Source organism: Grampus griseus, assembly GCF_964374135.1.
Source record: "Grampus griseus genome assembly, chromosome: 9".
Taxonomy (NCBI): domain Eukaryota; kingdom Metazoa; phylum Chordata; class Mammalia; order Artiodactyla; family Delphinidae; genus Grampus; species Grampus griseus.
In genome coordinates, this window is record NC_139003.1 from 15,694,982 (window position 1) to 15,712,526 (window position 17,545).

At 41.1% G+C, this 17,545-nt stretch overlaps 1 protein-coding gene across 2 annotated transcripts in view; it reads left to right on the top strand.

Annotated features, from left to right (window-relative positions):
• Positions 1-17,545, top strand: part of DGKI (diacylglycerol kinase iota) — a gene marked incomplete at both ends in the record, with an annotated part of 452,324 nt that overhangs the window by 192,636 nt on the left and 242,143 nt on the right. For both annotated transcript variants that reach the window (XM_082662462.1, XM_082662463.1), the window contains 2 exons: positions 1,267-1,323; positions 8,809-8,874. In XM_082662462.1, coding sequence (XP_082518588.1) covers positions 1,267-1,323; positions 8,809-8,874 — 123 coding nt within the window. The remainder of the gene's footprint in view (positions 1-1,266; positions 1,324-8,808; positions 8,875-17,545) is intronic.

Consider the following 17,545-nt stretch of genomic DNA (forward strand, 5'->3'; position numbering starts at 1 on the left):
TGCTCTTTTAAAAACCTGGAAGTCCAACATTACCAGATTAATAATGAAAGGATGGAAGGACAATGCTTAAGTTTCATTCACTGTATTGTTTGCTGAGGTATTATTTGATATCATTTTATGTTGATTCTCAGGAAAAGGAATAATAAGGTTAGAGAGAAAAGCCTCACGTGTACTCATTTTCTTCAACAATAACAAACGTTGTTATTCACCCATGGGATTTTCCACAAGATGTTTCGTATTGAAAAAAAATTCCATAGCTCTTTAAAATCATTGTTTAGACATGTCTGACCTTTGTAAGTTTACTTCTTTCTAAATTGGCTGCCATGGAGAGAGCCCGGCCAGAAGCTGAGTTCCTTGCTTTGAGCAGCGTTCCCGCTTACACAGCATTAATGCGTGGGAGGGGCTGGAAGTGACATTCCGGTGGTGTCTTTCCTCCAGAGGAGGTGGATTCTGCAGAGTCCATTTATCTGTCATCGGGGCAAGGGAAAGGCTCCAGTAGTGAGCTCTCTGCTGTCCTCTTCCTTCCATGCCTCCTGCCCCTTTTCCACGTGGGATTCTCTGTGCATCATCTGTCTTGAGCTACCATGTGTACATGTATTGAAATATTTTAGTCCCCGGGGATATTCATTTAGTTTTACGGACACATTATCAACTGTTGCCAAGTGATATTTTGTGGGAATGACTAGTAATATTTTACAATAATTTTTTTTTTTGCTGTCCCAACTCCATGTACTCATTTCCTACTTCATTTCTACGCTCCTTTCACCTTATCAAGTAGCTAAAGAAGATGTAAATGTATAGGGAGACCTCCGCATCTAAAAGTAAGGGAGTGCTGAATGCTTGAAGAATAATTTTGTGTATTTTTGTGACTCATCTTCATCATATTAAAAATGTCTCAAGTTTATATTTTCCTACTTTTAAAATCTAAAACACAGCTGGATGATTTCAGCTGCCATATATTTTTCTTCTGCCTCTTTATTATCTCAGTTTCTCAAATTTATGGCGTAAGAGCATTACTGTCTAAAGATAACTTTGATTTCATCAGTGAGACTGAAGAGTCATGGACTGGAGATAACAGGATCGCTTGGGATTATCTAAGGTGATGATTTCAAAAGACTAAGAATAGTGTAAGACTATGTTCCTTATTCTTTGAGGTTTTTTTTTTTTTCTGTAGTCTCAATATCTGTCACTGTTGGTTTTTTCAGGTAACTCATTCTAGTCAGGTGCTTATCTCTAACATAATACACTTTTCTTTTTAAATGACAGATTAATTTCCGATGTAAACCAACATTTCGAGAAGGGGGCTCAAGATCACCGAGAGAAGTAAGTATATCAGAGCTCTAGTTCAAATACCGCCTTTTATTTCCCATTGATTCATTGGATTCATAGATATTCAGTAGGGATTTAAAAAAAATGAAGTCCATCTCCCTCTATTCCACATCAGTTTCTTTTCGATACATCAACACATACAATCAATAAAATCCCCAAGTCTCTTCAGTGTGTGTCTACGGCCCTTTCTTCTTCTCACAGAATGTATTGGGGAGCTAAGGTCTTATTGAATGGAACTAGAAAGTAGCGGGAGGAGGAGGTGGTGGAATTGAAAAGATAAGAAATAGCATTTTATTGACTTTTGGTCCATTTTAATTCCTGGAAGAGGTGGCAACTAAACTGAGACCCAAAGGGATGATCTAAGTGAAGGGCGGGGGGTTAGCTAGGAGGTGAGTGGCAGCCTTTGAGACAGAACACAGGCACACAGGCACAAAGGTGAGAGGATGTATGAGGAAGGCGTGAGACCTGAGAGGTAAGCAGAGCTAGACCAGGAAGGCCCTTGTTAGCAAGGCTGCAAGTGGAATGTCTCATCATCATAGTAATTAGAGGGGACATGAAACTGTTATAAGCAGAATATATTATTCTGGCTACAGTGTGGAGGGAATGCCATATAATTCAAGCAATATTGGAAGCATGGAGAAAAAATTGAAGAGCTGTTCTCCTAATCGGGGCAAGAGATAACGGTGATCTGAACTAAGAGTAATACTGAGATGGAGAAAATTGGAGAATATGAATTTGAAGGAAACAGAATTGACAGGAGATAGTAATTGATTGGATTTTGGACACAAAGGCAGGGGAGCTCAGAATAAACAAGGGTTCTTCTCTGAGAAAGCAATTAGATGTTGGCAAATGAGTTGCTCTGAGGATGGGGTAGGGAAGTAATGAGTTCAGTTGTAGAACTCTCAAGTTTGAGGTGTCCTGAGGCCCCAGCTGGGGATGCCCAACAGAAAGCTGAATGGGTAGATGAGCTTGGAGCTTATGAGGAAGATTGGGCGCTAGAGGTTAGACATTGGGGAATTGTCAGCATATTGAGATAGTAATTAAAGCTACGAGAATAGATGAATGAGTGGAATAGGAATAGAAGACGTCTGAGTACAGAGGTGTTAATGACAGTTAATGAAAAAAGACACTGTGAAGAAGAATGATCTCGTTGTTACTGCCTAATACAAGGAGATTGGGAGAAAACATGGAGAGAGAATAGGCTGGCGGTGGAGGTTTGGAGAGAGATGAAAATATCAAGAGTTGTCCCTGTCCACTGTCCTCTCCCACTGTGCTTGTCTATTATGTCAGCAAGAGGAAAGTTATGGGTCATATGTAGGGTGAGGAAATCTAAGAAAAATGATAGGGTTGTTTTACCCTCCATGTCACCCAAGTGCACTGTAGCAATGGTCAGGAGATAACTCAGTGACAGCTCAGATGAAGGAGAAATTTTATTTAGGACCGTAGAAGCAACCACTTTGAGGTTTTAAGATGGACTGTATGAATTTCTAACCAGGGAATCCTTATGTCTACCTTTGGTTCCCTGTCCTTTAATCTCCCTTTTTCTCTCTGGATAGATAATTGTAATTGTATGTGCAATTTTCTAATGCAAGGATTTTTTGGGTGTGTTTTCAGCAGCTGTTATTATTTCTCTTCCATGAAGCCAGACCCTTTATAAGTGTTTTCAGCACCTTCCCTTGTCTTCGTATCAAGGACTTGCTATTTCTTCCATTCCTACATTTTCACCTCCCCACCTTCCTTCTAGATTATCTCCATCATCATAAACATGCTCTGACAGCTCCCATCTTAAAAACCAAACAAACAAAAATAGTCCTTCACCACCAGCTGTGTCTTAACTGCGGCTCTGATTCTCAGCGCTGTGTTCAGTGCTAACTTCCAGAAAGTGTTAACTACGTTAATTGTTTTCAGCGTGTCCCCTCCTAGGCATTTTAACCTGTTCCGATCTGGTTTTTACTCTACCTGTTCACTGAAATTGCTTTTTTAATGTTGCCAGTATCGCCTGAATGCCAAATCCATTAGAAATTTTTCTGTTCTTATTCGGTCTTGCAGATGTGTTCAAACTACTCAGTATTTCATCCTCCTTGAAATGCTCTCCTGTCATGACATCTTTCCTAATGTTCCTCTTATTTCACTGGGTAGTCCTTTCATTGCTCACTCCCTGGTATTCGTTGGGCTTAGTACTGGACCATGTTCTGCCTACTGTTGTTGGGAGAGCTCATCCAATCCCTTGGCTTTACATATCATGTCTGGGCTGACAACAGCTAGCTTTCCATTTCCAGCCCACACTTGGAGTTCCATTTGATATGCCCGCTGAATGTATCACAGTCATCTCAAATATAATACATTACAAACTAAACTTTTTATTTCCATCACCATAAAAACAAGTTTTTTCAATTCTTTTGTACCTCAGAAAATAAGATGACTATTGGCCCAGCTCCTTGATCGAGAAAATGGGTGAGGAAGGGGGGTCATAATGATTACTTTTCTCAGGTACTCCCCACAGCTAGTTCATTTGCCAACCCTATCAATTTTATTCATAAACTATATTTCAAATGATCCATTTATCTCCATTTCTGTTGTCAGCACCTTAGACTAAGACACCAGGATCTCTCACTTTTTTTTTTTTTTTTTGCGGTACGCGGGCCTCTCACTGTTGTGGCCTCTCCCATTGCGGAGCACAGGCTCCGGACGCGCAGGCTCAGTGGCCATGGCTCACAGGCCCAGCCGCTCTGCGGCATGTGGGATCTTCCCAGACCAGGGCATGAACCTGTGTCCCCCGTATCGGCAGGCGGACTCTCAACCACTGCGCCACCAGGGAAGTCCTAGGATCTCTCACTTTTGACCACTACAATAGGTTCTCCAGGATTCTTTAGTTTCCCCCTTCAATCCACCATGATTTAAGAGACTCATCTTTAAAAATGAATGTTGGATTATATCATTTTCCAACTTAAAACTCTTCAGTGGTTTCCATATCGTTTAGAGGAAAACCATACCCTTGGCTTTGCATGAAAAGTCAAAAGTCCTGCAAAGGCTGGACCCAGCCTACCTCTTCCAACCCATCCAGCTACCACATGGATTTTCTTTCAGTTCTTGAGTCATGCATCCAGATATTCCTCATCTTCTGATATTTGTGTGTTTCATTGCTGTACTGGAAATCTCTTTGCATGGCTAGCTCTTTCTTATAGTTAGACCTCAGTTCAAATATCAGCCCCTCAGAGGTCTTCCTTGATGACCACCTCTAAGTAGGTTAGTAGGTTGCACATTGTTCTTTATCAAAGCACCTTGTTCTGCCCTTCAGAGCACTTTGTATGTCATAATTATTTATTACTCATTTGCTTGTTTGTTGCCATCCTCCTATAGCGTAAGCTTTGGGGGATCACTCGTGAAATTTGTCCCAACCTCATTGTACCAGGCAGGATGCAGAGGATGTGATCAATGAATATCTTTTGACTGATTGAATTTATAAAGGGGCTAATTTTTCCCCAAGTGTCTAAGAACTCTTGGTCTAAGAGGACAGTTTGGAGATGATACTTATGACAGATTATGACCCATGGAGATTCTTAATTAAGAGTCCTTAGGTAGTTTACTTAATGGAAATGAAAGAAGCAATCACTTTAGAATTAGTTTGACCTGGGTTCAAAGGACATCTCTGCTTCTTTTCCCCTAGATGATGTCTCTAGGGCTGGGCTCTGGAACAGGGCTATTAATCACTGTCCCCTAGGCTTAGTGGGGTGCCTGATACCTGGAAATGTTTTAATGAATATTGTTTGGACTCCGCTAAGTTGAACCTTTCTGGCTGGACCTCAGTTTTCGTAGAGATAAGCTGCATGGATTAGGCTGTAATTGCTAAGATCCTTTCAAAAGCTCTGTGAATAATACTATGAATTAAACTGGCTGTTTCTGAAAATAATTGAACAATTGTGTTATGCATTTCTGCTAACAATACTGACCATAAACCCTGAAATAATGGATCACCGAGATTTTAACACCCATAAGTAATAGCCCTTTCCTTACCCAGTATTTGAAGATGCTATATGAATAATTCAGATTATTGATGAACAATAAAAAGATGTTATGGTGTCAGCAGCCTTGCTTTGCTAGCTTAACAGCAGTGAATCAACACTCATATTTGCAATGTGAAGATCCCGAGTCTAATTTCATTTCAATAATGTAGGAGATATAAATAATAGTCAAAGGAAATAGTGTGAAAAATTTAAGTGCTTGGGAAAGAAGGATGATTCTACAGAAATGGTTCTTTTCCCCCTAATTGATAAAGACAATGGATGATCCTTCAAAATGGTAACTACACAATTTAATTGTCAAAGAAATTCGGTTGAGAATTTCATTCAATTCAGCACACATTTTTTGGCTTTTACTTTGTTCCAGCTATGTTTAAGCAGCAATAGAAGAAATTTATATCAGGCCTAAGAAGACCTCTGAATAGATGGATACTTGACATCTCAAATCAGGGCCATAGATTAGAGACAATTACTCAGTTTCTATAGTAGTGCTTTTGTTTGAGTTATTTTATCTGGGCCTTAATTTCCTACCTATTTCCTAGGAAGGATGGTATTAAAAATAGTTAACAACTTGCAGAGTCAAATATTTAAATAAAAATTTTTAAATGTTCTCTTTTATTCCTTAAATAAACTAAACTACATGGTATGATAAACCTGCTTACCAAACGATGCATGTTGCAGCAGAAATGATTCATTGTCAGTCGTATAATTTCTGAAGAATTGTTGATTTGTGGAAACTGCTGGTTTAGTCTTTTGATTAGAGCCGTCACTAGCTAAATAATTCCATGAGTCAGCCGTGATTTCTCATAGGTAATTGATCAAATTCTTCCAATGTTTCCCTCCGTAAATTCTTAAATTGAGAGTCATTAGGTGATTTATAATCTCAGTAAGCAGAGAATTTCTCTTAACATCAATGATACTGTTCATTCTCCCTCAGCTTCTGCTAAACTAACAGCAATTATAGTAAATTTTTCTATCTCTCATAATCCTGCCTGACATTTTTATGGATTCAATATTTCCACTACTGACTGTCATTGAAATCATTTATTGAAGGAGCTTGAACCTGATCTTTCAGAGCAGAGGAGAGGTGCTGCAACACAGTGCTGCCAGCCTGCCTGGGTCTGAATCCTTGCTCTGTCCCTGACATTTGAAGTTGCCACTCTATAACTTAGTTTTGTCATCTGTAAAATGAGGACGATAATGATAATTCAAGTCAAGCCCTCTGATAACATGCCCTACAATGATGTTAACTGTGATAGAGTACAACTAGCAGTTGACCCCAGGCCTCCCCAGCCCTTATTCTTATTAGGCAGTGGGCTAAAAGTGCTTCTCACTTGAGTGGGTGGAAAGCTGGAGTGGTCCACTTCATCTGTGAACTAGAGAGATGGAGGGTCCAATATCATCATCCCCAGTAGAGTTTTTTCACTGACCTGAAGGTATGGACGCTGATAACTGAGCAGGTTTCTGGACTTGCAGCCATAGGCCCCCAAAATTGTTTATATTGATATTTAAGCTTGGACAAACAACTACCATCAGTGGGGCACAGCCCAGTCTTCTGAGTTTGTGGGAGAACCCCATGGCATCGCCCCAGTAACATGATTCATTTTCAGAAGAGAGCTCCAGAATCTTGGAGACCTGTTATGCCTGAAATTCACACTCTAGTTGCTTAATAATGAGGAGGTAGGAGTGGGCTCCAGTGTTGGGGGGCGGGGGGGCGGTGTATGGCATCCAGGGAGGAGCCAGGGGGATGGTAGGGGCACTAAACTGCAATTTATCAACCAATATAGAAATACTTCAACATTTTACCAACTTGGGGTTTTACTAGTTCTTATCAACTAAACAGCACCTATACTCATGAAAATTCTCATGAAAATTAAATTATTATTACATGTAAGGCATTTTAAAAAGTGCCTGACAGTGTTAGTAGTCAAGAAATGTTAACTATTATTATTAGCTTCTTTCTGAGAACAATGTAAGAATTGTGTCCTTGTTTCATTAAACTGCCACAGTGCGAAAAGCAAGATAAAAACTAGACTAATTAGCGGGACCATTATGCTTTTTTATATCTTATTATAGTTAAAAGACCATTATTCCTCCAGGATCTTTGTTTAGTTTTAATTTAAATTGGTTTGACGTTACGAAGAGAAATAGAGGTGGCACTTTGGAATTGATGATGCTAATGCTTGTTGGAGGTATCTTTGTCACTCTGAATTTCATGCCTTGATATAACATCTTTTTTTCTCGACACTGATCTGTTTCCTGTGTCCCTCTGTACTTAGAACAATGCCTGGGTAGTAGGCATTTGGTAAGTATTTGTTGAAAAACTGAATATATGGTAAAGGGCCCGTGAGCCATGGCCACTGAGCCTGCACGTCCGGAGCCTGTGCTCCGCAACGGGAGAGGCCACAACAGTGAGAGGCCCGCGTACCGCAAAAAAAATTAAAAAAAAAATAAAGGGCCTATTTTAAAGGGAAAGTATGGATTGTGGCCTGACAATACGCATGTTAATTTCAGGTAAAGTATGTTTTCTCAGAAAAGGGCAGGAGAAAAACATTAGCAAATATTTCAGGTGTATTGGCCTAAGAGAGATGAGTTGTATGGAAGTTATTAGGGTTTACCTGTACCGTTAGGCCTGAAGACCACCTTCTCTCTTGTAAAGTATCCCAACAGCTGGGGTGACGGGTGCTTCTACTTGGGAGGAAAAGGACCTTCCATGTTTCCTACAGCTCAAGCCAAGAATAGACCTTGGAAGCTGATCTCATTCAGGTTATCCAAGGACAGTTTAAATACAACCTCATTGCAGAATTTCGCGATATGCCCACATCTCTTGTCTCTGTCATCAGTTTCCTTCAGCTTTTCTCTTCCTTCACTTTCGCTAGTGAAAAACTGTCACCATGTAAGTCCCGAATCAGGAGATCTGTTTCTTTCTGAGAATTTAATTTCTTTAAGTTCTCTGACTCAAATGTTTAGTACAGTACCTGCCTGGCATTTATAAAGCATTAAATACATATTGGTTTAAAAAATTGGAGGTCTTTGTCCTTCTCTCCTTCACCTTCTCATTTCTTTAAGGATATTTCTTTTACCTGCCTCAGTTACCCACCCTCCACCGCCCCCCCGCCCCAGCTCAAGGTCACAAATCTGCACAATGTTTTACTAGACGGAAAACAGAGTAACGGGAATTCATTATGGCCATTCGTTACCAGGAAGCCGCAGAGGGAGGGCATGATTAATGGTTTCTACAGATACGAAAGGTCACTGAGGATGGAGACTTGCCTTCATTTTCCCAAGTGGGTTCATGTTTATTGTTAAACAAATCACACATACACATATTTGTTTTTGTGCTTAGATGGGCTTAGATGGTTGTTCGTGGAAATCTTTATTCTTAAAACATTAAAAAAAAAAAACCTAACCTTGGAGTTTGGGAATTGAAACATGTTTATTTACTTTTGTTTTCCCACAGAATTTTGTGCGTCATCACTGGGTACACAGGCGTCGGCAGGAGGGAAAATGTAAGCAGTGTGGTAAGGTAAGGGGCCCGCACCCCACGGTCATCGCAGGAGTCTCCTCAGGCCTTGGCAAGCACCCAAGGTAGATGAGTCCAGTCACCCAGACCCAGGGCTCAGGACGTCCCTTCCTTTCCCAAAGGCCTCCGTTCTCTAGGTCCCCTTCCCTTAAGAGGTGTTTTATTTGTTCTAGAACTCACTCAAGAAGCAGTGGTCTCCATACAAGGAATTAGCACGTTTTAAGAGAGATGGATGGACTTTTACAGTGAATTTCATTGTGGATAGTTTAAAAAAAGGATACTTCCTATCTTGTTAAAACTCCCTCCTGAGGACTGCTGGCCCATCATACTTCTTTGAACACCAACAGAAAACCAGTAGGTTGATGAGCGATACTACTCGTGTTGATATGTTATGGTTGAGCAGAACTGGGTAGAAGGACAACGTGGAAGCAAGAAATGTGTTGCTCTCTTGGGATCTTATCCAATTCCTGGAAAGAGATGCCCTTCTCGTATGTGGTGACTTATGTCTACTCTCTAAGTATGACTGGCTACAGGCCCCTCAGGGTGCAGGGCCACTTGGAAGAGTGAGGTGGGGATCTGACAGCTTCATGCTCTGTAGATTCCATGTTATTGACCCTAACAGAGTTGGATTATGGCTTTTTCAATGTACAAAGATCTACTTTAGGAATGAAAGGATCCTCAGAGAAAGTTAAACTGGTGGTGAATCCTACTATGAAGATTTTTTTAAAAAAATTTACATAGACGTAAGCTGGTCTCAATAAAGCAAAGTTTTGATTTGGTAGAGAGCAAGATAATTTGGGAGAGTATATTCCTCATCAATTCATTTCTAATTTGTTTATTTATTCATATGACTCTTTGGGGTCAAGCACTGGGGTGAGCTGACCAGTATGGCATTTTTGACAATAGAGGGAGGCAAGGAAGTTTTGGCTGCCTGAGTAGTGTTGAGGGCGAGCGAGACATGGAAAAAGTTTGATTAATGCTGCTGTTTTCCCAGTGCCTGAAAGGGAAATATGCTGTAGCCATTGGTTACCAAGCTCTTCTTTGGAAGGTGGCACACTTTAGTCTCAAGGGTATGGGCCTCCATTATAACTGGTATTATCTCCTCCAGTTCAACACAGTGACTCTCAGCTGGTTCCTTTCTAGCCTGGAAAGAGGACAGGCAAAATAGGTTAAAAGGGGGAGGAGGTAAAAAGAAGAGGAGGAGGGAGGGAGAGAGGAGGAGTTGAAAGTTGCTTACCAGCCATTTTACACGGCTGGGAAAAAGGAGGTCAGCCCTCTACCCTCACATGACCTTCCTTCGCTGGCTCCGTCTACTCCTTCCCTGTCTGCTGTTGCCCTAGGACTTATGGATTTTCTCTTACTTAGTGGATTGTAGACTGTCTGCAACTTTCCCATAAGAATGTGTGCATGTGTATGCGTAAGAGAGAAGAAACAGGTGGGCGTGGCCAATTTTGAGGTCAGAGATGTGGACAGTAGGAAGGATCTGGATGAACAGGTTCTTCACTTTGGAGAAAATATCTTCACTGGACAGCCTAGTAGCTGGCACCACCTCAGCAACTTTCAAGCCATAATAGATTTGGAGGAATTTTATTAAAAGAAAATCAATAAGCATTATATATCATGTGACAAGTATTCCCTAGCGTCGCATTTCACTCCCTTTTCTGGCTTGTCTTCTGTTGGCGTGGTCAACCGAAGGGGAAGAACTGGACACCCTGCACTCTGAGTTGCTGTGACCATGTCTCTCTTCCTGCCCAGTGTCCCCAGGCAGGCATCTCAGAGCACTCACAGCTCGCTGCTCATCACGGCTCTCCGCAGGGAAATCTGTGAGCCCAGCTCTTCACGTGAAGTTCCCATAACGTTGAATTGTTATATTCATGTCCTGTGTTTATAATCCAGCTGCTTATGGATTCTCAGAGACTCAAGCAATTGTGGCATATGATGGTCTTAAACCTGTGTCTCCTTGCTGGATAATAAATAACCCTTCTTTGGAGCCTGGCTTCTCCCCTGGATTAGAGGAAGACTAGTGGGTGACTCTCTTTCCATTTGCAGATTAAGGGATTGAAGATTCATTTCAGACTTTGGTGCTATGCATAGTTTTCATCAGTACAGTTGGTTGTACATTCTTACATATCCAGAGATTTCTAAACCATTCCACACAGACTTCTATACACATTATTCCATAATTTATCCATTGGGATGGGGTAAAAAATACTTTACTTGGCAAAAAAAAATGTTTAAACCAGTGGTTTGAAAACTTTTGGGGTTATTAGTGAGTGTTTGTGGTTAAGAGTATTTGTGGTTTCATTTTCTACTTTTTAGAATCAACAGTAAATATTTGAGACTAATTAGAGACTGATTTTCTCTCAAGCCTTGAATGCGTTTGGCTGAGTGTGTGTGTCATATAATGAATATCAGATGAGACAGCTCGTGATTCAATCGCTCAGTTGCTTTAACATTCACTGACTACCAGGCTGCCATGTTTATGACCATCATGTAGTTTTACATTGTTTTCGTTCATAGTCCTACATTATGAAAGAGTTAAGGTCCAGGCAGAAGAGAGCTGTCACACTCAAATTATGTAATTTGATAAGTGTTTAATAAAGAGAATATTTAAAATGTGTGAGCAGAAAAGAAACTACAAGGGATAGTGAAAAACTCGAGGCTAGTAACAGCAGGGATCTGTGGTCAAGCCAAGTCTAAAAGGGTCATGAGACTAAGTCATGAGACTTAGCCAGCCTGAGGTGATCTACCAGCTGGGAGAATAAATATCCCAACTTCACTCACCTTCAGTCTCCAGTGGCCAAACCCAATAGAAACCAGAGCACAAGGGACATTGTTGAGGCAATCCATAAAAGTTAACTTTTTACAACAGGACACAGGGTAGAGAAAGATGGAGAGTGGATCCAGAGGGACAATGGGATTGATCCAGCCCATATTTAGTGTAAATCTATACTTGGCCAATGGTTAAAAGCAAGCTACATACTTATTCTGCAAACATACCTCTTTACTGATCTTCACCACATCTACACATTGCATTCATTCAATCAAGATTTATTCAACACTGAGTTATCCCTAGTAGTACTTAAAAAAAATCAATATGCAAAGAAAAAAGATAGTCATGATTATAGCTAATTTGACCTTTTATTTTTAAAGGAACCATCCAAACCCAGCAGTATGGCAGTTGTGGAAATATGCTTGTCAATTACAACTTGAAATTTTATCTTTTATTTCTTCATTTGGAAACATATGTAAAAGTTATAAAATAAACGAGCTAATTTTTTAAAACTTAAAAATTTAAAATTTCAAACATCAAATCATGAAAGCAGTTTTTAACACAAGAATACATAGTTTAACTTTGGTGTACATTTCTGATGTCTTCCAGTTTCCTAACCAAACATGTCACAAACTATGAATTATTCATCTATAAATTATATGTACTTTCATATATAATTAAAGTAAATTAAATTTTAGGTAGCACTAATTAAAGGGGAAAATGTCAGAACTACTCTTTATTGTAATGAATATTGTTAAAAATGAATTTAAAATGAACTTGTGCAATAATTGAAATATACCCATCTAAAGGAAGTATCCTTAATGGCATTTTTGTATTGCAAAAATGACACAAATGATTTAAGATATTCCATGGGGGTGTGGTTGAGATATGGATGAATAGTGAAAGGGATTAGAGAGTCTAAAAATAATGGAAAGTACTGACCTGGAGCTTTGGGGGATGTTCCCTTCAGTAAAGAAGCACCATTCTTTACTGGTTTAAAAATGTGTGAGCCCTGGAGGTCAGCTCTCAAGAGGCCCTGCAGAGTTAGGAACAAGGAAAGGAAGTCCAAGGGTGAGAATCCATTCACTAGTTAGGCAGGTTTGGTTATTTGCCTGTCTGTATGTTTGTCCAGATGCCATTAGCCTCAGGAGGATTGTTGAGAATGTAAAGTAAGTAATACAACAAGTCCAAAGAAATCTAGCCTCTCCATGGAGCCTGTGCCCACATAGCTGCTGGAAGCCTGGCTTTTCTTTCTGTCCTTGGCTGAGTATCAAGGAAGGAGATAAGTGCCACTACCATTCTATTCCCTGCTTCTATGCATTTGACTCTGTTAGATTCCTCATATAAGTGGTATCATACATGACGTAGTATTTGTCTTCCTGTGTCTGGCTTATTTTACTGAGCATAATGTCTTCCCGATTCACCTGGGAAAGGGGAAATGGAGAGGTACAAAGGGTACAAAGTTTCAATTATGCAAGATGGATGAGTCTTTGAGATCTACAGCATAGTGCTTGTAGTTAACAATACTATATTGAATACTTGAAATTTTTCTAAGAGGGTAGATATTATATTAAGTGTTCTTATCACAAAAGATAATAGTAACCAAGGAGGGCAGGAGGAAACTTTTGAAGGTGATGGATATGTTTACGGCATAGATTGTGATGATGGTTTCACAGGTGTATACTTGTTTCCAAACTCATCAAGTTGTACACATTAAATATGTACAGCTTTTTTGTATGTCATTCATACTTCAAAGTGGTTTGTAAAAAGGGCAGATAGAGGCTGAGGGCTCGGAAGCAGAGTATTCCTTGCTGTGGTCTCCAGGTGGCTCAGTCACTCAGTTCTCACCTGTAGAGATGTTTTGCTACTGCCACTGCTTCCCTAGTCTTTGACATGGCCGGTGTCCTAGTAGTTACAGCTAATGTGATGCTCTAGTCACTCTGGTCCCTAATGCTCTTTCTTCAGAAAAGACTTCGCAAGAGAAGGCACGAGGATTGTGCAGAAGGAGGAGTTGAACTGCAGTGCAGCTCCAACAAAGGCCTCAGCCAATCCCATAAGGATCTGGAAAAGCTCCTCAGAGTTGCCCTGCCTTGACCAGTCATTGGATGTGGGCTGTCCTTGGCCAAGGTGACTCTTTTAGGCTTAGGGCAATGCTTAAGGATGGAAAGGTGACTCCCTGGAAAGCCATCAGCCTCCAGCATTCCTATCAACTGGGAGAATGAGCTGAGTGCCTCAGGCCCGCAGCAGAGTTTTCTGGGTGGAACATCAGCATCTACTACAGTCCGTCCCTTGTGCTTCTCAGAGTCACTTGCTTCATAAAATACATGTTTGGAAAAGTTCCTCCGGGATTCTGGTTGGGCTGACTTCCTGGGGAAACATTTAAGAGGAAGGTTAGTGGGATACACTACAGCCCTGTCTCTGGCAGCTGGTCTTAAGTCTGCAACTGATGTTCATCATCTCCTTCCTCAACCACTCTTTCTGTAGTCACCTCACGCTCAGTTAACTCTTCTTGTCCAGGTGATCACCTGTTTGGGCTGTTGTAACAGAATACCCTCGATTGGGTAGCCTAAAAACAACAGAATCTTATTTCTCAGTCTGGAGGCTAGGAGTCCAAAGTTGAGATGCTGGCAGATTCGGTTTCTGGTGAGAGCTTACTTCTTTTTCATAGTTGACCATCTTCTCGCTGAGTTCTCACATGGTAAAAGGGACAAGGGAGCTATAAAAGTCTATTTTATAAGGACACGAATCCCATCATGAGGGCTCCACTCTCATGACCTAATCACCCTCTAAAGACCGCACCTCCACATACCAGCACGTTGGGGATTAGGTTTCAACATACGAATTTTGAGGGGACACAAGCATTCAGTCTCTAGCAGTGACCTACTTGGTGGAGTGACCAAGACCCTTACCCTACGCAGTCTGATCCCCTGGTCTTGGCTGTTGCACTTGTCTATTGACCATCAAAAGTTTTCAAAGAATTAGAAAGGATGCCCCAGTGGATAATCTGGCTGCCAGATATTTTCTTACTGCCTCCATTGTCAAATAACTCTCCCCCACCTAATGATCAGGATCAAGATGGTGACGCCTTCCTGTGCCTGTTAGTCTCTTGACACAAAGATGCCAAAGTAACTTGGTGCAGTGGTAGTTTAAGGTTTAAGGTCCTCCTGTTATCCATGGTGGAGATATTCCCCATCTGGTATTCAGACTCTCAGAGCCCAAAGTTGTGGAGAAAGGAAGCACAAATTCCCCAAGTGGGCCAGTGGGAGTGATAGTAGGCAGGGCTCCTCCTCCTCTCACTCCTTGGTCTCTGCACCCATGTATTTTACCATGGAAACACAGTGCCATTAAATGATCATGAGTTTGGTCAATATACTGAGACTAGAGGATGGTGCTCATAGGATACCATCTCAAAGCTGAAGTCCATGTCACATCTTCAAAAGACCTTTCCATCTCTCTGTCAGGCCTGTAGCTTCTTGGTGGTGTGGGATGTGGTAGGACTTATGTATCTCATGGCCATATGCCTACTCCTGAACCTCCATTTCAAGAATACAAAAATGTATTCTTTGGTCTGAAAGTGTTGTATAAGATCCTGTGTTGGTGGGTCAAACACCCTGTAAGCCCTTGCTTAGTAGCGCTGACTGAGGCCCTGCAGAAGGAAAAGGTAAACCCGTACCTACAATATGTGTTGATTCTGGTCAAGGTGACTTGCTTCCACTTCCAGAGTGGAAGGAGTTTAGTGTAGTCAATTTGCCACCAAGCATCTGGTGGTTCCCTTTCAGGGTTGGTGCCATATTAAGTGTTCAGCTTTGGTATCTTTGGCTGGCAGGCTAGACAGTCAGCAGTGATAGTAGCAGTGGTGGTAGTGGAAGCCCATGCTGCTGGACCCAGCCGTAGCATTCATCACTGCCATCACGGCTACGCCACTTCTGAGCCCATAGTGCTATGGATAGCTCATGACAACGTGTGGAGTCTGAGTTGTTATATCTAAGTTTTTAGTTCTTATACCGTGAATGCTTTCTGGTGGGCATTAATGTGCAGTACAGTGATCTTCACTTTATGTTCATCCATGTGCCTCTTCCCCTGATCTCCTCTTTCCTTCCAGGCCCCTGATCAACTAGCCAAGTCATTCAACACTATCTGTAAGTCATTATGTATTCTTATATCAGGCTACTTATCTTTTCACAGAAAGTGGGGGACCAGCTGCTCTTCCTGAAGTTATGTCCCTTGGGAGGATTTCTTCTCACTTCTGTCCCTCAGGACAACTCCTGAGTAGGCTTTAGTGAAGTAGTAGTCTACTTTTGGCTTGGACTCATGTGCCAAGTTGACCCATCCATGAACCTATCACAGCTTTTTCCTTCTCTTTCAGATGGTCATAAGGGATCCCCATATTTCCATAGGTGTGAGTTGAATGAGAGGCCTAGTATTATAACAGTGGATAATATGGGGAGTCTGAGCTACCTACTCATGTGTCTTACTTGTGTTCTTTGGTACTGCTGGTGCCAGATCCCGTATGTTCTCATTTAAATGTAACAGTGAATTGCACCTGGGCCCACACAACCTTATGACTTAGGGATCTGACAGAACCCATCTCATGACTACCTGGTGATTCAGGTATTCCTCCACCATAACATAATAACATACCAGGTGCTGTTTTTGAAAGATATACAAATCTCTCCTACAGATGGCACGACCTCATTTCAGAATCCTAGAGTCTATGTTGTAATTCTCCTATTGATGCTTGTCATTAACTCTATAGTGCCTCTTTTCTCCTACCCAGTGCCTCTAATAGCATGGAGCCTGCTGCAAGTGACAGGGCCTACTTTCACTGAAGACTGGACCCACTGCAGAGTTGTTTCATGTTCTGTGCTCTACTCCAAGCTGGCAGCTTTTAATATCATCCAATAAACTGATTGAGGCAGTATTCCTAAGTGTGGAATATACTGCCTCAGAATTCAAAGAGACCTACAGAGTACCATGCTTCATTCTTAGTGGTTAAAATTGTGAAATGCAATAATTTGTCCTTTAGATTGGGCAGGATATTCTAGCACGCCCTGGCCCACTAAACCCTAGAAGCTTCATTGATGTGTGGGACCTCTGATTCTTCATAGGGCTTATCTCCCCACCTTCTGTCTCACCAAAACCTCCAATATACTTGCCACTTCTTGCTCATCCACTTAATATGATACCTTTGATATGGTGGACCAAGTGGTATTCTTCAGAATGTTCATATGGTTCAGATTACTTTGCACTATATTTGGATAAGATTCAGAAGAGTTAAAAGCCCTGGCACAAGGCTGTAAAAGTACACTGTTAACCCTAACAAGTGAATGCACATGGTTTTTGATTCTCCTTTCAGTGAGGGAAGGAAAAGAATTCATTTGCTAAATCAACGACCATAGGTCATATACTCAAGGCCAAAAGATCCCAAATTTGACACAGTAGCTACAATTAGAGTATACTGGGTTGCATCTTGGTAGTCCAGCATTATTCTCCACTATAATATCTGGTTTTGTAGGAGCCCAGCTGGTGAATTAAATGAGGATATTTTGGGGAACACAACCGCTGCCTCCTTTAGTCTTTAAGGGTGGCACATAAAGAGATAATAATTTTTAAAAATAAACACAATAACATTATCATAACATACAAAATTAATCATTTAATACCTATTGCTTCTGAGAATGTGACATTGGTTTTGATTTAGATATGACTGGGAGGGTGGTTGAGTGTTTCACTTGGGCTTTCTCACTATGCCAGCACTTACGCAACAGGGCAAGAAACCCGTATTGGAGTTCTGCCAAACTCCCAGCATGTTCAGTTATAAAATTAGGGACCAGGGGAAATAACCCTGCTGGGTTTGTGGAGACAGTAGACTCTCTATAAACCATCCCTGATCCAGGACTC